The sequence below is a fragment of the Corythoichthys intestinalis genome, chromosome 8, assembly GCF_030265065.1.
Source record: "Corythoichthys intestinalis isolate RoL2023-P3 chromosome 8, ASM3026506v1, whole genome shotgun sequence".
In the NCBI taxonomy this organism is placed as follows: Eukaryota; Metazoa; Chordata; class Actinopteri; order Syngnathiformes; family Syngnathidae; genus Corythoichthys; species Corythoichthys intestinalis.
In genome coordinates, this window is record NC_080402.1 from 57,811,367 (window position 1) to 57,833,015 (window position 21,649).

At 39.7% G+C, this 21,649-nt stretch overlaps 1 protein-coding gene across 1 annotated transcript; it reads right to left on the reverse strand.

Moving 5' to 3' along the window:
* Positions 1 to 26: 26 nt before the first annotated feature.
* tppp2 (tubulin polymerization-promoting protein family member 2) lies at positions 27 to 21,468 on the reverse strand. The gene is made up of 4 exons (XM_057842532.1): positions 21,326 to 21,468; positions 20,506 to 20,697; positions 11,262 to 11,415; positions 27 to 824 (listed from the first exon to the last, which is right to left on the reverse strand). The coding sequence occupies exons 2-4, from the start codon at positions 20,694 to 20,696 to the stop codon at positions 633 to 635; spliced, it is 537 nt and encodes a 178-aa protein (XP_057698515.1). The 5' UTR covers position 20,697; positions 21,326 to 21,468; the 3' UTR covers positions 27 to 632.
* Positions 21,469 to 21,649: the final 181 nt, after the last annotated feature.

The window sequence follows — 21,649 nt, forward strand, 5'->3', positions numbered from 1 at the left end:
GTAAGAGAACTTGCTCAATTGGTGGTTGACTGAATACTTATTTGCCCCACTGTACACTGACATTTACACTTCTCTTTATGTTGTGTAACTACCTCATAAATGTCTTGAAACTGAGAAAAACTGAGAAAAAAAAAACGTTTAATGAAAATCATGACAGTCAAGCATTCCATTAATATGGGTCATTCTCATCACTATCGTACTCACAACTTCATGGGGCCATGCAGTATATGCATTGTTTTCTGGAGATGGGTACTGTGAACCAGTGTCATATTTCTTGAATCAGTTCTTTTAGATCAGCAAAATCTCTCAACGTTCACAAAATGTCTAAGTAGTATTGTATGTTGTGATATTCTGAATATTCACTCTGATTCAAATGTTTTATTTTATTTTTTTCTTATTGTGTAGATAGAATAGAACTGTAGAAGTTCACGTGGAATAAAAACACTTGCGTTAGCATTGCTTGACACCAGGTGAAAAAATAAATAAAAAAATGTATAATTCATGTTTTATATACGTATGCGCATAATAATGCACATGTTTTAGCGCCGATTCCATTTTTATGCTTTACTGTTTTTATTGTACCGGAATATAAAGAGCTGCCCAAATCACATAAATATTTTGTGTCCAACCAATTAGGATTCCTTCACCTTATCATCATAAGTACCACTGCCTTTATAAGCTGCGACGTAGCCACTCATGTCAGGGATGTCTTCACGTCCGACCTTACCCTTTCCTTTTCCAGATTCATCGAATCGTTCCTTGTGTGTTCCTGTGTACTTGGAAGTGTCGGTCAGTCTGTCCACAGCTGCTGCCTTTGCTTGTCTCTAATAAAACACAGGAGTGGTCAAAAATGACTGTCAACTAAGATAAGATAAGAAAGATAAAATAAGATAACAGTCAAAAGTATAAACTTATAAATAAATTAAAGTGAACTAAAATAAGTACTGGTGGAATCTAAAGTGTTGATGTTAGGCGCTATGCAGTGGTGTGCACAGACAATTTAGGGGGGCAGGTGCTCAGAGGGGGAAAAATGGCACCTTTTGCAGCATATACAGTGCCTTGCAAAAGTATTCGGCCCCCTTGAATCTTGCAACCTTTCGCCACATTTCAGGCTTCAAACATAAAGATATGAAATTTAATTTTTTTGTCAAGAATCAACAACAAGTGGGACACAATCGTGAAGTGGAACAACATTTATTGGATAATTTAAACTTTTTCAACAAATAAAAAACTGAAAAGTGGGGCGTGCAATATTATTCGGCCCCTTTACTTTCAGTGCAGCAAACTCACTCCAGAAGTTCAGTGAGGATCTCTGAATGATCCAATGTTGTCCTAAATGACCGATGATGATAAATAGAATCCACCTGTGTGTAATCAAGTCTCCGTATAAATGCACCTGCTCTGTGATAGTCTCAGAGTTCTCTTTAAAGTGCAGAGAGCATTATGAAAACCAAGGAACACACCAGGCAGGTCCGAGATACTGTTGTGGAGAAGTTTAAAGCCAGATTTGGATACAAAAAGATTTCCCAAGCTTTAAACATCTCAAGGAGCACTGTGCAAGCCATCATATTGAAATGGAAGGAGCATCAGACCACTGCAAATCTACCAAGACCCGGCCGTCCTTCCAAACTTTCTTCTCAAACAAGGAGAAAACTGATCAGAGATGCAGCCAAGAGGCCCATGATCAATCTGGATGAACTGCAGAGATCTACAGCTGAGGTGGGAGAGTCTGTCCATAGGACAACAATCAGTCGTACACTGCACAAATCTGGCCTCTATGGAAGAGTGGCAAGAAGAAAGCCATTTCTCAAAGATATCCATAAAAGGTCTCGTTTAAAGTTTGCCACAAGCCACCTGGGAGACACACCAAACATGTGGAAGAAGGTGCTCTGGTCAGATGAAACCAAAATTGAACTTTTTGGCCACAATGCAAAACGATATGTTTGGCGTAAAAGCAACACAGCTCATCACCCTGAACACACCATCCCCACTGTCAAACATGGTGGTGGCAGCATCATGGTTTGGGCCTGCTTTTCTTCAGCAGGGACAGGGAAGATGGTTAAAATTGACGGGAAGATGGATGCAGCCAAATACAGGAACATTCTGGAAGAAAACCTGTTGGTATCTGCACAAGACCTGAGACTGGGACGGAGATTTATCTTCCAACAGGACAATGATCCAAAACATAAAGCCAAATCTACAATGGAATGGTTAAAAAATAAACGTATCCAGGTGTTAGAATGGCCAAGTCAAAGTCCAGACCTGAATCCAATCGAGAATCTGCGGAAAGAGCTGAAGACTGCTTTTCACAAACACTCTCCATCCAACCTCAATGAGCTCGAGCTGTTTTGCAAGGAAGAATGGGCAAGAATGTCAGTCTCTCGATGTGCAAAACTGAGAGAAACATACCCCAAGCGACTTGCAGCTTTAATTGGAGCAAAAGGTGGCGCTACAAAGTATTAACGCAAGGGGGCCAAATAATATTGCACGCCCCACTTTTCAGTTTTTATTTGTTAAAAAAGTTTAAATTATCCAATAAACTTTGTTCCACTTCACGATTCTGTCTCACTATTTTATGCTCCTATATGATATGGACCGCTTGGATGTGTGTGGAAGCGATCGCTATATTTATTTAGTTTTTTGAATCCCGCGCCATGAAAATGAGTGACTTCCGGCTTCGGTCTTGCATTGAGGAGGACAGTGCTGTGACGTGAACGGTAGAAGACGTACTCTTGACTATAAAGTGTATTGTTGTGTATGAGGATGAAGGATTCAGCTGATTTTGCGGATTAATACATTTATTTTTCGCATCACGCCAGCCAAACGGCTGCAGAAAAATAATTCTGTATGAGGAAGAGGCGTATGCACCTTTTTGGAGTTTCAAAAGGTTCCCATTCACTGTGGATATTGGCCAAGCCCTACTACTGTGGGACCATTGGACTTACGAGAAAGTGAGTAAACATCTTTTTTTGTATTATGTCAAATATGAATACAGCGATTACAAAGTAAACACTACAAACTTTCTTTAAATAAAGAACTACTTACGTTTGATCATTGATAGGCATGTAAAAAGCCCTCCTCATGCACATTAGCAGCACAACAACTGCAGCCACCCTCCTCCGGGGAACGAACTGTAAATTGCTCTCCGCTGGGCGGTTTGCCGATCCGCGAAGACAATCGATAACCCAGTCGTCATGCCAAATAATTGAGGCTAGTTATGTGTGATTTTCCGCTTCGAGGACTTTGAAACATCACTCGGTTCGGGTTAGAATGTCGGCTAGCTGTCACACCTTTTGGTTTGTTTACATTCTCCGAAGCTGGGGAAGGGAAATGACATGTCCGATTTAGGTGTCATAAAATATCGTTCGGGAGGTGCGACAGTAAAGGTGAAGTCGACAGATTTGACCATTGTGGAGTAATTTTGCCATGTCGTCCTGAATAAATGCATTTTTATTATTTCATATTCCATTTAGCACATGTTATTTGTCATGACCATGCCATTTATTTAGCAATTAGGGAAAATACTTGGATAAAAAGAATATCCTGTAAAAATATTACAGTAAAGAGACAGAAACAATGACATTTTGCAGCTCTCTTCGTCGCGTTTTCCTCGTTGTGAATAGTTCCCCCTCGACGGGCTGACTGGTCCTTCTCAAGCCATTTATATAGCTATTGGGGAAAAATACTTGGATAAAAAGAATATCCTGTAAAAATATTGGCGTGGAGAGACTGAAAGAATGACATTTTGCGGCTCTCTTCGTCACGTTTTCCTCGTTCTGAATAATTCCCCCTCAATGGGCTGAATAGTAAAACCGATGAGCCCAGTCTACCGCTGACGTCATCCACCTGTTGGGGACGCTAACCGGCAGATTAAAAGACTAATTTCTCGTCATCTACGCTTTGCTAAATTGTTGTATATAGTCGAATCGTCTCAAAATATGATTCTAATTCACATAATAATGCCATTTAAGACTTTTTTTCTCCTGTCGTATGCTCTTTAAAGGAGCAATCTCCCTGGTAGTGAAGGGATATGTCGTTCACTTGAGTAAACGAAACCATTCCGGTTCGTTCAGTAAAAAGATTCGTTCAAACAAATCGTTCAATGAATCGTGCGCCCCCCTCATTCCCCCACCCCCACCCGCCCAAATGAATCGTTCGGTGAGTGAACGGGAAGCGACGTTGCCAAACGAATCACCAAAGACCGCTTAGCAATATAACTGAACGGGAAGTGACATTTTTTGGTCCCGCCCCCTCTTGCACACAGGCCCCTAATTGGTCGCTCGTCGTAGATTCAGAAGTGAGTGACAGACTATCATTCTGTTTTTCGCTCATTTGTCTTGTCTCGTCTCTCCCCCGCAGCTGCAATAGCGAGGGAGAACTTCCGCGTCGTCAATCATATTTCTATGGGATCAAAGTCATGGCTCGTACATGCATTTTGATTTAGGAACACGGTTAAACATTTTCCGTTTGGGTAGACTTGGGGGCGCACGGACTTTCTCTAGCAGAATCTTGATCACATTGCACAACATTGCCGCTACCAGCCTCCGTGACACGCTTGCTGTCACGCGAATAAAAAGAAAAATTGAAAAAGTTTAATTCCTAAATGTGGAACGACCAACTCATTATATTTATCTCACGCTCGGTTGTGTTTCTGTTTTTATGCTCATCAATATTATTTTTGGTAACTATTATTAAAACTAAAGTGTAAATAGATGTTTCTCAAATGTGTTGCTCTGAAATGAAAACAGTACTAAATTTTAAAATAAAAGTGTTTAATTGCAAATCAGTATGAAGAGGATCTTATTGAAATATCATTTTTGCACTGGTATTAATAAATAAATAATCCAGTCAGCTCTTCTGTCATCCCCTCATCTCAGATAGTCAAATGCTGACGAGAAATAATTGTTTCCTCTTTACAATTTCGCCTTTCCACTCCCATTAGTCTGTTAAGGAAAATGGAGACATAGTGTTACATTACCCGTGCCTGCTTGTGTTGTTTTGCCCAGTTGAGTAGCGCAGGATGGACGGATGGAAATTCATTTGTCAAACCAACCAACACCTGACACGAAAAAAGTAAAACACTCGGGAAAAAAAGTACATGTATATACTGTTTCATTGCAAATCAGTATTATGGTGATTACACTAAACATTAATTTTGCTGTGCACAGATGACGTAAGCAAGCATCCATAGATTGACAGTTCTCTCCCCACTGACGTGTCTGCAGCTCACCTTTTGCTTGCTTTGTAGCTGCTGGCAAAATAATTTTAAACTACTGTAACTTTGATAGTATGTCGTCATATGTAGTCCCGAGTTTGTTGAGAAAAGTAGTACACAAAACCATGCTCACTAGGTTTGCGTGGTGTTTTTGTGTGTTGTAGCAGCAAATGACAGGCTCCACATTAACAAATATGCGACAAAGTCCTTTCCTTTCACTTTCTGACTCGTTCACTGCGTGACTGCAAAGTCAAGTTAGCAGCAATCTCGGTCAGGAGCCGGAGGACCGAGTCACTAAACGGGAAGCGACATAACTTAGTCTTGCCCCCCGCCTGCAAGCTAGCTGCTTATTGGCCACACGTGGAAGTGAGTGACGGACGCTCTGATTCTGTTTCCGCTCCCTCCCCCTGCCCGTGATGAGGCTGGCATCTGATTGGTCGTGTGCGATGTCAGACGGTGCCGCTTTCTCAACGCCCTCCCACGCAAGTCCCGACTCCCAACTTCCTTCAGAACTAATCAGTGCAGAAGGTGATTAGTTCGGTCTCGTTCCTCCAAACAATTTGTTCGAAAAGAACGAATCGTTCACGACCGATACAACACTACTCCCTGGTGCCATGTTTTGAAGCTCTCAATAAACCATAGTGAGATTATTTCAACAATTTGACCAACAATATGAATAAGTCTGCTTGGTGACATTACAACATGTCACACACACTATCGAACTAATTTTTCTTTTTTATGTTACACAGAGGTTGGTGGTAACGGGTTACATTTACCTAACGTACCTTTTTGAAAAAATGTACTAAGTACTAAATGTAGTACTATGTACTAGGTTTTACTAAGCCATACTTGTTACTTTTACTTGAGTAATTTTGTGAAGAAGAAACACGACTTGCTCCGCTACTTTGGGCTACACTAGTCGTTACATTTTTCTTCTTTATTCTACATAAAGTATTTAACTTTACTTTTATTTGCCAGAGACACCAACAGTGGGTCAACCAGTTCCACCAATGAGACATCGCAACAATAATCACATGACTCCATTATACCAATCAGACTCAAGCTTGCAGTTCTATGATCACGCCGATCTGTTCAATCACATGGCATCCTTAAAGCACCGTAAAAAATGAAGTATTTGACATAGAGCGCTGCCGTCAACATGACTTGAAAGCGTGGATTTTAATCTCTGTCCTGGTTTTTATTTGGCATCGACTGACAACGGAAAACTGGAGATATGATCTTTTTAGTTCAATGATTGGAAATACTTTTTCTCCACAAGAGGTCAATCATGCTCTTTGGACAAATAATGGTTTATTTCTGTAGACTTTTTTTCACTCTCCGGAATTCAATAGTTTTTTTGGGGTTTTTTGGCTTAATGTGATTATGTAATATGTTATAGTATACATAGTATAATAATAGCAATTAATACAGGTAACTTTGTGCTGAGAAAAAAAATACCATTGTTTAAAAAAACAAAACAAAACTAAAAAAAAAAAACTTACAATGTTAGTCATTACTTGAGTATTTTTTTCACCAAATTATTTTTTACTTATACTTGAGCACATTTTTTTGGATGACGACTTTTACTTTTACTTTTACTTGGGTGAAATTATTTTGAAGTAACGCTACTTTTACTTGAGTGAAAGTGTTGGCTTCTCTACCTACTTCTGGTATCACAGTATATTTTTTGTGTGTGTTCATTTTGATTCTTATTAGTTTTTTGAAGCAGCAACATTCTCCTGAAGTGGCAGTACTTGTATTAAACATGCAAATACATGACTCAATATTGAGCTATAAAATATAGTTTCATTTATTTTTCCTACCAACAGTGGTTGTGTGCTGGTCGCCACATCTATTAATTGATTTATGGCTAACGGCTAGCCTAGATTGGTTAACAGGTGGAACTGGGAAGTCGGCTAATTTAGAGAGTTGCACAAGGACAGAGGCTAATTCACTAGAATAATAGTTAAACAACTGAGGTTTAGGGGGCACACACATACACTCAAGACTCGACTCATTATGTGTAATCTCTGCGTAGGGGCTGTTCATATCCGTGTTGCGCGTTCACGTTGACAAATGACAGGCGGCAAGTACCTCATAGGAGGGCGTGTGTTTGCCCGTTTGGAGGACAGAGGGCGCTCTTACAGTGATTCTGGCTGTGGCGCTTGGGAGGGCACATGCATTACTAACATAATAATGATCATGGCTTAATAACCGTGGATAAGGGCACTTGCTCAGTAAAGAGGGCAAGAGCCAGTGCCTGAGCACCACCTGGCGAGTATGTGTGCACGCCACTGTTGCTATGACAAAATAAATAGCACTAACCTGTATATGTGAATAGACATTCAAGGCAGCTGGACGCTGTTGTGTTTGTGGCAATAAACGCCACAGGTGACCCTGAGCAGTTTGTAATTTTTACATGTCACTCCAAGAGTCACAGCCAAGGGAGGTAACAGAAGCATTTAATAAAGCCAAGCATTTTTCTACTACAGTACTTTATTCTTGTTTAGAAACATTTCGGTGGGACAGTAACATGTTTAAAACATATCATAATTATTACATTTGAAGTGCTTAAAAAGCATTTATTAAAATATACAGTAAATATACGTTTTTAATTTGAAGTGCTTAAAAAGCATTTATTAAAATATACAGTAAATATACTTTTAAATATTTTAGTTTTTCAAATCATACTTTGGGGAAAAAAGTGAAAAAATATGTCTTATATGTATTTCTTTCCAATGCTATATCTGAATAAATACATTGAACACACAAAAAAGGAGGGCATTGGGGGATTTACGCTACTTCGCGGGTTTTGACTTCTCACGGTGGGTTCTGGTCCCCAGTAACCGCGAAAAACGAGGGATCACTGTAAAGTGATTTCTCCAGAAGAACTTTGTGATTGACATCATAACAATCAGTTATATATTGTCCACAGCATGATGAGCAGTGGCATTTTCTGTTCTAATGGTCAAGGCAAGGCAAGGCAAATTTTTTTATATAGCACAATTCAACACAAGGCAATTCAAAGTGCTTTACATCACATGAAGACCTCAATGTCCATTTTGCCTAATGATGACAACAACAACAACAACAATTAATGAAAAGTCAGCCAATAAAGGTACCGTCACCTGCATGGGAAGACTCAACCAGAAACCAGAAAGTAATTGAGAAGTAAAATGTGCGGACCCAAGTCATTTGTTAGAATTTTTACATTTTAAAATCTTGGTAAAACTTTATTTGAATGCAGCTTCATAAAACTGTCATAATTATGACATGACACCTGTTATGAACATGGTGATTATTTTAGTTCCCTTGATCAGTGACGTGATGATCAAAATATTAGGAACAGCCTCCATTCAGACACAACGGAAGCTGTTCCCGTCAAATTGGCATCAAAACTGACATCATGTATATATAGAATGACACTTAATGACATCAGCCATAAGCATTCATTCACATTCATGACAGGTTTAAAGAGCATATGACACGAGAAAAAAAGTCTTAAATGGCATTATTATGTGAATTAGAATCATATTTTGAGACGATTCGACTATATACAACAATTTAGAAAAGCACAGATGACGAGAAATTAGTCTTTTAATCTGCCGGTTAGCCACGCCTACCATTATAGGGCTTTAGCATCCCCAACAGGTGGATGACGTCAGCGGTAGACTGGGCTCATCGGTTTTACTATTCAGCCCATTGAGGGGGAATTATTCAGAACGAAGAAAACGCGACGAAGAGAGCCGCAAAATGTCATTGGTTCAGTCTCTCTACTCCAATATTTTTACAGGATATTCTTTTTATCCAAGTATTTTTCCCCAATAGCTATATAAATGGCTTGAGAAGGACCAGTCAGCCCGTCGAGGGGGAACTATTCACAACGAGGAAAACGCGACGAAGAGAGCGGCAAAATGTCATTGTTTCTGTCTCTTTACTTCAATATTTTTACAGGATATTCTTTTTATCCAAGTATTTTCCCCAATTGCTAAATAAATGGCATGTTCATGACAAATAACAGTATTGTGCTGAATGGAATATGAAATAATAAAAATGCATTTTTTCAGGACGACATGGCAAAATTACTCCATAATGGTCAAAAATGTCGACTTCACCTTTACTGTCGCACCTCCCGAACGATATTTTATGACACCTAAATCGGACATATGTCATTTCCCTTCCCCGGCTTCGGAGAATGTAAACAAACCAGAAGCCGTGACAGCTAGCCGACATGCTAACCCAAACCGAGTGATGTTTCAAAGTCTTCGAAGTGGAAAATCACACATAACTATCCTGGATTATTTGACATGACGACCCGGTTGTCAATGGTCTTAGTGGATCGGCAAACCGCCCGGCGGAGAGCAATTTACAGTTCGTTCCCTGGAGGAGGGTGGCTGGATTTGTTGTGCAGCTAACGTGGTGCTGCTAATGACCATTAGGAGAGCTTTTTACATGCCTATCAATGATCAAACGTAAGTAGTCCTTCATTTAAAGGAAGTTTGTAGTGTTTACTTTGTAATCGCTGTATTCGTTTTTGACATAATACAAAACAAGATGTTTACTCACTTCCTCATAAGTCCAATGGTCCCACAGTATATATCCACGGTGAATGGGAACCTTTTGAAACTCCAAAAAGGCGCATACGCCTCTCCGTCATACAGAATGATTTTTCTGCAGCCGTTTGGCTGGCGTGATGCGAAAAATAAACGTATTAATCCGCAAAATCAGCTGAATCCTTCGTCCTCATACACAACAGTACACTGTAGCGTGAAGAGCGCCCTCCTCCTCAATGCAAGACCGAAGCCGGAAGTCACTCATTTTCATGGCGCGGGATTCAAAAAACTAAATAAAAATAGCGATCGCTTCCACACACATCCAAGCGGCCCATATCATTCAGGGGCATAAAATACCGCGTGTAGTATGAAATAAACATGCTTTTTCGTGTCACAGGCACTTTAATGTGGGCAATCTTACGAACCCATGTTCAAATTAGAGGTAAAAAATCCAGCCTGACCCGACGGCGGTCAATTGATTTGATTTGCAGGCCCGCGCCCAAAACAAACCCGAAATATTATGTTTTATTTGTGAGGACTCAGGCGAAAGAGGAAAGGGAGGGGATGCGTCAGTCAGACCTGCCAGGCTTTCTGCTCTCGTATGAGAGCAAAGCGCCACATTCGTTACATTCAGCGAAGCCAACACAGGAATTGGCTTACCCACTTTATTGTGGCAACAATAATCAAGAAAAATGATGACAAAATAACAGCGAGCCACCACAACACGATCAATCACTTTTGCCTTCTCCCCTGTTCTCCCTTTCTCTCTACTCGCTTCCCGCTACGTCACAGGTCCCCAGTTTGATTGTCTCTTAAGGGGGCCGCACAGTTACAGACATTACAATATACTGTATGTTTAAAAAAAGTTAGCGAGAGAGAAGCCCGGCCCCACCCGACCCGAACGTAATAATTGACATTTTGGGCGGGTTTAGACTCGGGCTCACGATCTTACCTTTTAATTCAAATAAAGTGTCATCAAAATTTTATTGCAGAACGTATTTACAAATGGTGCAGATGTACTTTGAAAAGACATCTGCTTAGGACAGGATTAAATTGTTTGCAATTTGTCCAGAGCGTTACTTGTTGTATTGAGTTCATTTTGTCGACACTTATAGATTAGTTGAATTTTTCTTTAACCCAGACAACTGTTCTAGGTTGTTTTATTTACCTGACATGTTTTGGCGACTACTTCCGCCTTCTTCAGAGTGTCACTGGTGTCAAATCTGACAAAGGCGTGACTCTGCTGTCAGATTTGACACCAGTGACACTCTGATGCAGGCGGAAGTAGTCGCTGAAACATGTCAGGTAATTAAAACAACCTAAATCAATTGTGTGGGGTAAAAGAAAAATTCAAGTAGCCGTGTTTAATTTCTCCTGAAAGTGGTAAACATTAAACTGGTAAAACACATCCCTCCTGTGTTGTCTTTTCTCGAGCACCAAGCTCTTCAGTGATGTAAGCATAAGTGTGCTGTGACAAACAACATTGTACTCACAGTGATTCCAGCATTGAAAGGCTCCTTGCCAACAATGAGACCATAGAGGAGCTGGAGTGCCTCCTCTTTGCTCTTCCCTTTGAAGCGCTTAGGGCTCAGCTCAGTCAAGGCCATGATGAACTGCTCAAATGTGATTACACGAGCTGACTTGGACCTGAGGAAACAACAATAATGTTGTTGTCTGCTTCTATGTGGAAAATCTTTCCTGTGCCAGAGGACAGATATACAATATTCAAGGAATTTGAAATCGCAACAGGCTACTCAAATATACAACGCAGTATCAAAGCGGCACTTGCATGTGCTCAAGTATCTGTGGTTTGCCATTACCTGCTAAAGCTCAACAACAAGCTGTTCCTTTTTTTGGACTTTCTAATGAAGCGCGATTAAAAATTGCTAAGCAGTGGAATATTTCTGCCAATTCCGTGAATCGAGTCAGTTTCTTCTGCCATGTCAAAGATGAAGAATACACCAATAGAGCCCCACCTTTTAAGGGAATCTGAAGGTGGCTGGTCATTGACTGTGAAGGGATCGGCAAATGGTCACACTAAAAGCAGCACACGAAATAATCTTCTGGTTTCGTGTTTCCATGCAATTACATATTGTAATTTCCTGAATATTAACCGCAATGACTCCCCCCACCCCCCATTTTAAACCCTGCAGCTTAAAGTCAAATGTAGTTTATTAACAGTATTGACGGTGCATCTAATATACGAACAAATAAGGTGTTGTAATCAAATTTGGTGGGTGTGACTGTGGTATATAGTCTAAGACTGTTTTTCGGCCACTGTGCCACACTGGTTTGCCGCGGAAAATCATCCACTTTGACCTAATAAATAGGTGAACTTTTTTTCACCTACTGTATTTATTAGGTCAGTGAGGTGATTTTCACCTATGTATTAGGTCAAAGTGGATGATTTTCTGCGGCATACCAGACGCTATGCCACGGTACACTGATAGCAGTAGTGTGCCGCGTGTTGAAAAACACTGGTCCACTAATTTTCATGACCTGTTTATAGACCCTACTCACATGACGTCACAACCACGCCCCCGCGCCATATTGTCCGTCAACTCGTCACTGTTGATGCATTACCGCTACGTAAATTGCTCCTATTATGGCGTGTTTTTCTGCTCGTTAACATTAATAATCAAAATGGTGAAGGCGTGTGTGGCGGTCGGTTGCAATAACAGAGAAGATAGACGGAGAGACTTGAAGTTCTACCGGATTCCAAGAGACCCGGAGAGGAGAGCGAGATGGGCTGCTGCAATTCGACGAGAAAACTGGGCTCCAAACAATTACCACAGATTATGTTGTAGTCATTTTATATCTGGTAAGATGCATTTAATATATATTTAGAGGGTTTTGCGCTGACAACAACAATTAAGATCATTGCTAGGCTAATCGCCGACAACATACACTCAGACGTTGTGAATGAACTACCTGAAAATATATAATTATAAGGGGATAATAAGACAGTTGTCATACAATTAATTTACAATTTCACTATTGAGGTCAAAAGCCAAAAAATAAATTCAACTAGGGACAATCTGGAGTAGTGCTATCACACTTAATATTTATTACATATTATATATGTATGTAGTGAGAGTGCTATCGCTAAACCATATAAACATTAAAAGCCCTAGCTCCATTGACAAATGACATGAAATATATTAGACTTGACAGTGGATGTTAGCAAGAACAAAAGATTTTGAATTGAAAATTTCGTAACTCACCGTCCCAAACACAAGATAGATTCCTGCCGAATTTTCGTGGACGAGGACCCATTTCACCCGACCATCAACGAAGTATTTATAAGTCTCCAAGCTCTTAAAGTTTTTCAAACTTTCGTGAGAATAGGCTGATTTTGTGTGGACAAGATAGTTGTAAATATCAGGGTAGCAGATGTCAGGCAGAGACGGCGAAGACAGCGGGTCGAAAAACATCGATTTAGGCATCAAATATGGATCTGGCGAATGGATAAACTGAAGCTTTTCAACATAACGCCTTTTATGCAACGCATCCAATGAGTTTACAGCGTCAGATAACACCGGGGCTTCCATGAATTGCTCTATAAATTGCACGACTAATCGAAACCATTGAGAATAGGGCTAAAAAACGACGGACAATATGGCGGCCGGATACAGCGACACGTCATTTTGTGACGTAGGTGAGTACACCGTAAAAAATTGCTGTAAATTTACGGCCAATTTTGAACACTAAAATACCGTTTTTATGTTAAACAGTTTATTACTGTAGTTAGCAATGCATTGTGGGTAGTTAGCAATGCATTGTTGGTTACCAACATTAAAGCAACAAGACAAATGCTGTAAACGGTATGTTAATGTTTCAATTACATGACACTACCGTATTTTTTGGAAACTGAGTTTTGACTGGAAATTTGGAGCATTGTGGCAATATAGACTATGTTTTTTGCCAATTTAAATTAAAATAACGAGACACCGCAAATAATTTGCCATCAAATCCTGGAGGACCTAATTACCCACAATTTGGATGTTGGAGACTTCAGAGGATGACTTTAGATGAAATTTGCTGCTCTTCATTGCTTGTTGTTCAACTCATATTGGGATTTATGTGTACCAATTTATAAACGGTAAGTTAATTAAGTCTTACTCATATTACCTAAAATGTTTTATATTAAACTAAAGTTCTGAGGATGCTGGGTAGCGATATATAATATTGATGTTAATTCCTGTTTTGTATTGTTTTGCAAAATATGCAGCTGAGAGAATTTTTGGGGGGTATAAATAAAAGTGTCTCATGTATCCAACAGTGGAGTTACAATACGATAACATTTATTTTTAATCATTTCTCTATTTATATTAATATTTATTAAATAAATTTATTATGTTTATGTTTTGATTGTTAGTAGTTTTAAATTTTGATGTTGCAAATGTTAGCTAAATGCATTAGCGTTAGCTGTACCGTATGATGTATGGGTGTTGAACCTCAGAGTACAACACAATCCCATCGATGCAAACACCAGACTGGATGTTTGGTTGGCCTATACGCTATATTATTATATTATTTGACGTCACCTCCATTCTATTCTACTCATATGTTATGTTTCTTGTTGTATCCCTACTCTGATCAAAACTGGCCCTTCTCCAAAAATTGTAGCATTCCATCACCCTGTAGGCTGATTTACTGTATGCTTCTGCGTAGCAGTGACGGTAGACCTACGTCATTAACGCAGACCCGATTACAACCCTACGCCATAGTCTGATGTGCACCTCTAAAAAGTCCTGACTACACATCACATCGACGCGCGTGACGTGAACGTCGAAGGACTGTGATTGGTCTGCTCAGAACATTGTTTCCGGTTCAGCACAACAACAACACCATTTTCAAACATTCGCAAACGACTTCAGGCTCATTTACACCAGATGCATGATCGTTGCGGTTCCGGTCCGGTTCAGCGTTGACTGCGTGCCACGCAGTCCGTCAAAAACAGGCAAATCATAGCGGCTGCGCATGGCTGCGGTCCGCCTACTCCGTCCCCTCGTGAGCTCTCGCATGATCGCCTGCAATAATGTGGCCTTTAAAACAACGACAAACATACGAAGTCTGTACTCATCAGAGAAGCAGAGAGAGCACATTTTTTGCCTTGTATTTTGGTATTGTAACGTTTGCTAAGCGGAAGTTTGGCCGCGGAAACAACACACGAGCCTCAACGCCTTTTTTCCTCTTTTTCTTTATTAACTTCCCGCCACCTCACCAATGCAAAAACAACTATTTACACTGACGCTATCTAGTCCACCAATCGGAGCGTCGCGCTGGTGCACCAGCACACCAATGACAGCCCCGCGTTGGTGCATAAATTAACCCACCGATGACATCCCCGGCGACGCTACAATATTTTAGTTGTGTCTGTCTCTTAATTCCAGATTGACTGCATCATGTTGAGATCAGGGCTCCGTGTGTGGGGGGAAGGGGGGCTTTTATGCCCTTGGTTGTGTCAGTGGGTTTATATCTTTGTGCACATTTAAAATTTATGGCACATAACATCTCATAGAGCTGTTATGAACAACTGTTAAATAATCTGTCATATTTATAAAATGGATAGCGAATTATATATTACACGAACTAAAAAACAGCATACTTGGAATTGGTGTCTCAACACTGCAGATTCCTGTGCCCAGCGCAAACTGTTATTTTTTCTATGAGGAGTCAAGTGAAATGTAGGAAAGAAAGAGAAACGTCTTGAATAGACCACCAGGTCGAAACTTGTGGGTGTCTCTTTTTTCTCTTTCGTACTTTCCCCCCTCGATTCTGTATACAAACCGAGATTGTTTGTGCACCGGGCACGAGAATTTCTGCAGTGGAACCACTTCCAGATACGCTGCTTTTTTTTTTTTTTTTTTTTGCTTAGCACGTCGTGTGTTTGATATCATTGCCAGAAAAACACACATAATAGGACACTTTGCAGCTTCGCTTTTAATGCTGTGCTTAAAATAACGATCTGCTGCATCGTATATTACTTTGTGACTTTCCAGTTTCCACCTCCATGATGAAGCGCTCATCATCCATTTTCGCTCGTGTTTAAACCGTGATTAGGCACCTGGGCTTTTGACTACAGGCCCAGCTCCGCCCATTTTGTCGGATGTGTGTCCGGCAAAAATAGAAAATAGCCTATACCATCCAGCGGGCATGCGGCACGCCGGAGGTGGTTCGCAGTCAATCCGGAGCACTGACGCGGCCGGTATACATTGAACAATAGGATATAATGGGAACGGATTGGCTCCGGCGCTATTTTTTACCGGAGTCGGACCGGAAACGCAACGATCACGCATGCGGTGTACTTGGGCCCTTCTGTGTCGCCTACGCTTCAACATTTGTATTGACAACATTTGTTGTTTAATATCAATTAGCTGCAGCTGCAAATGCACACGTTCCATCTCCATTGCCATTGCTGTCAATGACCGGTGGAAAATTAAAGGAATTTGACAAGAGTCCCCCAAAACCATACAAAGACAAAGCCACACCAATCTAGTGGTATGGCGGTGAATTACTGTGGAAACGTCACTGGCTGTAAAAGATGAAATGTGCCTGCAGCGGCCATTACCACATGGCTTGACTCACCGGTGGAAATGTTTGGACAATTGTAGTATATATTTCAGAGGTAATTTGGGATTTGACAATTGAGACACTGATTTAATATTGACATTGACATTTAATGTATTCTAGCTTTTTTTTGTTGTTGTGTTAATTAAAACAATGTACTTTAATGAATTTGTCCTTTTATGGTATAAAAGTTTATTTAAAAATGAGATTTAAACACTAATTTGAAATTAGTTATTGACTGTGTGCAATTTAAAGAGTTAATTGACTGTTCAGACTGTAGAGATTCAATGTTAATGTTGAATTGTTTAGTCAAATGCAACTATTGACATTTTCTTTTTGTATTGTTTATTGAAGGTTTTCACCTATTGGAGGAAAGTTTCCACATTGCTCTAATAAAAGAAAAAAAGAAAGGCACGGCCTCCCAAAGTCTGTATCAGTTCGTCAACGATTCAGCACACTCCTGCTCGTCGTTTGTCCTTGACCGATCACCACTTCTGACCCAGCCTGTCCTGCTTGACCCGATTACGCCAGATCTCCAGCCTGACCTACACGACCCGACTGCACCATCTCTCTAGTTCCTGTCAGTTTTCACTGCCTGCCAACACAATGAAATAAAACCTGTTCTGTGTCGAACCTGACATCCGCATTTCTTTCTGTACTAGACGGAAATATATGCATTCATGGACTGTAAAGTCATTTTCCCAAATAATACTGTTAAAACACAGTATATCGTTTAAAATGCAGCATACTGCAGCTCCTCAGTTGCCTGCTCTTTACTGTGAATTCTGGTGATACAGGAATATACAGTTTTTCCTGGATTACAGACTAAATATTTTTACATTAACAAGACTAAACAGTCTGGTAATGGCAATCCTGCTGACGGACTTTTACTGTGTTTCTATAAATACAGGAATCAACAGTTTTTCTAGATTACGGACTTTTACTGTGAAACATTTTTACAATACCAAGACTGTAAAATAACAGTCTGGTAATGGCAATCCTGCTGACGGACTTTTATTGTTTTTTCTATTAATACAGGAATCAACAGTTTTTCTGGATTACGGACTATTACTGTGAAACATTTTTACATTACTAAGACTGTAGAAGAACAGTATGTAAATGGCAACCCTGCTGCCAGCTCTTTACCGTTATTTTACGCTGAAATTTTTTACAGTGTAGGGTCTATTATCCAGTAGTAAACAGATTTTGTTTATAGCATGCCATGCTATCCATCCTTTACTAATTTACACTGTTTTGCTCATTCACATCTGAGACCAGTGTTGCTTTCGTCAACGATCATGACAACAAAAACATTTCGTATACGAACAATTTTTTTTCATTACGATGACAAGCCGAAAACGCGTCTTGGATCACTAACCTGACGAAAAGATTGCCAATTTACGTCTGACGAGACAACAACGACATGAAAATGTGCCATCATACCCAATATATGTTCACGATGCATGACATTTGATAGTTGTACACGTAGGTTTTTTTTTTTTTTTTGCTTCCGAGCCATCATTCATGTGATTTGCGCATACACACCCCTCCCTCCCGGGGGGGTGCGCAATGATCTATCAACAACAATGGCGGCTGCAAGCGTGAAGATTCATGGTCGCATTTAACTGTAATAACTGCAATGCACTGTCCCCGTGGAGACAAGTGCGGCGGCTGTGGCCACACACTTGGTGGAGAAAATCCCTAGAGGGAGCGGCAACGTTAGACAGTAAAAAAGCTTCCAAGTAAGTTGTCTAACAAAAATAACACTTCCTGATAATGTAAAGTTTGTCATTTACATTTTGTTTTTAGCTAGAAGGTGTTGGAGATGAGTCCAGTGCGTATTGAGCCAAGGAGAGGAAAGTTTCCTGGTGAGTTTCCAATATGTGCTAAATTGAGTTAGTGTTTGATGTGCGCTAAACTACGGTGACCAAACGTCCTCTTTTGCCCGGACAAGTCCTCTTATCACGTGCTCTCCGGCGCGTCCGGCCGGGTTTCATAAGTTCATGAAAATGTCCGTTTTTTTATGATTTTTCACGGGACCAATTTGAAGAGAATCCCTCTGCCCGCTAGGGAGCAGCACCTGGCGTGGCTCCAACTAGTAAGGGCGGGAGTAGGAGTAGATCCACTTGTTTTTTTGTTGGCAGTTTACCCTATGTTTCATGGAGAATTGCCACCATCTACTGACGGTTTGGCGAGAGATTAGACTACAGCAAGGAGTTCAATAAGGAGTTCTAAGACGTGGCTCCATACACCTTTCTGTAAGTTTACCTCCTGTTATTGTCGTTCATGTGTCTTCTGTAGTATATTGGGTTATTATGTGTACACAGAGATGCAGTATGTGGTATAAGTCTTGTATTGTTCTGCGTTCGTTTATTTGGTTGAATGTTAGTATTATATTCTAAGTAGCTGTGTTTCCTAAGTTTTTTTTTTTTTTTTTAACGATAAATACGTATATAATGGCTACTGTTGACTTCTGTTGGATATTTGTACTGGTGTAATCTGTAAAATCCCGTTTTGTGTCGCATCGTTGCGCTTCCGATGATTGTAAACTTTTACAGCAAAGTTTGATTTTGCCTCGTTCCCGGTACTACGGTAGTTATCAGTGAGCTCAGACGCGCTAGGCATTATGGGCAATGTAGTTTTGAACTGCTGTGTTTGGAAACATGCTGGTTGAATAGCTCGTCAGTTTATTTTGGTTATTGTTTGCGTACAAACGACAATATTGAATGAAAATAAAAATTGAGTGGGAATAACCATTTGTCAACGACAATTGTCATCATAGTAATTTATAAAGATGTTGAGTCGGCACTGTGTGTGTGTGTGTATTGACTGTATTTATTGTATTTTTTTTTTTTTTTTAATTGCTTGATTATTTTTTTTAGGAAGAATCAAGCCTGTTGAGTAATCAGTTGAGTAAAAAAATATTTCCATGTAGTATATAATATACTGTATACTATATGGCAATAGGGCTATATATATATATATATTTTTTTTTTTTTTTTAATAAAACTGAATTTTTCTATCCAGAACGAAGGTGGCACATTTAAATATATTAAAGTGATGTAGGCATCTTTGAGTGAACTTCGAGTAAAATTCAAGTAACTCGAGGCCGGGCCAAGTGTCCTCTTTTTTGGAAATCAAAAGCTAAACAATGTGGAAAAATCCACACTTAAAATGACAAAACCAGCCAGGACAATACTGTTAAGGACAAAGATTTGGGATAAGAGTTCTGTTTTTATGTCAGTTATGTTGAAGATTGGTGGAAAAAAAAGTGTTTTAGCAAACTTTTTAATTTAGCATTAGCACATGAGTTATAATAGGAATAACTGTGTTGACTGTATTCGAGTCCAATATATATTCAATTTTTTTTTAATTCAGGTAGCCCATTACTGGTCTGTGTATTGTATTGTTTTGCACTTTGAGTAACGACCCTGCACATTTTGTGCAGGCTGTTTTTTTTTTTTTTTCCACATGGGGAGAAGGATTACACAGTGTACTTCAATTTGGACTTGTTCTGAGTGGGCCAGGAGTTGATTATTAGTTTTGAGTTGTTTTACAGTTTTCAGGGCTTGGCCTATTTTAATTTCCAAACATGTTATGTATGTTTCCTTAAGTTCCTTATAAATTGTAAGCTACATATGACTTGTACCCCCCTACACAGCAGGAATATTATTTTACTTCATTCATTGTGTAAATCTCACCAAAATAAAGATAGTGTTGTGGAAAATAAGTGCTTACTTGACTGCCAATGTTCATTCTAAATTGTTGGAACCCTTTATTATTTCTGCTAAAACTCTGTGTATCCGTCAACCAATACTAGTCTAAAATGTTTTGAGTTTTCGTCAACTAAAACTAGACTAAAACTATACTAAACCTTGTTTGAATATTAATCGACTAAAACTAAACTAAAACTAACACATTTTTAAATGACTGAAATATGACTAAAACAAATAAGTATTTTCGTCAAAAGACTAAGACTAAAATTAAAATGAATGCCAAAAACAACACTGTCTGGGACGATGGCTAATGCCAGAAGATTGGAGGGACAGCTGAGTCATTTGATTCAAAACATCTCTAGGAGGACAATGGATTATTAGGCCGAATTGAACAGGCAGAGAAAAAGGGTCTACTTTTTCATCTTGGGTGCCGTGTTGAAAACATTACTTGACTTTGGTGAAGACAATGTCAACATCTGTGGTGGTAATATTCTTTCCGTCAATGATGAGACAGTCCTTGCACATCTTTGCAAAGTTCTTGCCGTTCATCTCCTTTCCTGTCGCCTTGGTGTCTCCATGAATGGCAAACTTGTGGAAAGACATCTCCACCTCTGATGTAGACGTAGAGCTCTCAGCCATGCTAAAAACACACAAAATGAAAATACACTGGATTTTTGTTATGGGGTTCAGAACAGACTAAGTGTCACATTTTGATGGGAAAATACGTTGCCAAACACTTGACTGGCACTTTAATCAGCTCAAGTGGACATGGCAGATGCAGTTTCACATCTATCACTGTTATGTCTTTGTTACTCAAGCTGAACTCAGGCCAATTTAATTCAATTCACAAATGGCCTCTGTTCTTCCACTCTACAGAGGATGAGCAAACAAAGCATCTAAAATCACTTGTTCTTTGTCTTATTCCACTGATATTAGTATTAGTGATATCTCAAATCAAATGCAGTTGAAATTGCATTTAATAGAGCTAAGATTCATAACATTTATCATCACCTTGTCAATGGCGGGCAAGGTACTGTAAGCCATCTTAAATATGCTAATCCACTGAGTTTAAAACACTTGTTAAAAAACAGGCCAACAACCAGTAAGCATAGTAAAACAACACTTCCAAACATTTATCTGCATTACTACATTTATTTGTGTTGCTCGAGCAAAGAGACAAAACACTACAATTTGTAAATAAGAAGTTCTTCCTTACAGTATTGAAATGGATGTCTTGAGGGACAATGCAAAGTGTTTGAAAAGTGTACCTGCTGCCGTAGGCTGCAGGATGTTTGCCAGCAGATACTTGAAATAAATCCCTGATTCGCTCACGGCTGCTCAGCCTTGTTGTCCTCCTCCTTCGTCTTTTTTCATCCACTTCCCTTGCTCTCTCTGCCACTCCCAAGACCTTTAGCGGTGACGACAACATTGCAGATGCGTAGATAGGAGGAGGAGAGATACAGAGAGAGAGTACCACCCGTCACCACCAATGAAATCATTGCCACTCAGCTACTCTTCTGTCTGTTTGGGCTCATAAAACATGCTGTTATTATGCTATGGTTATATTTGATTATTCTAGTCTAGTGTTACTA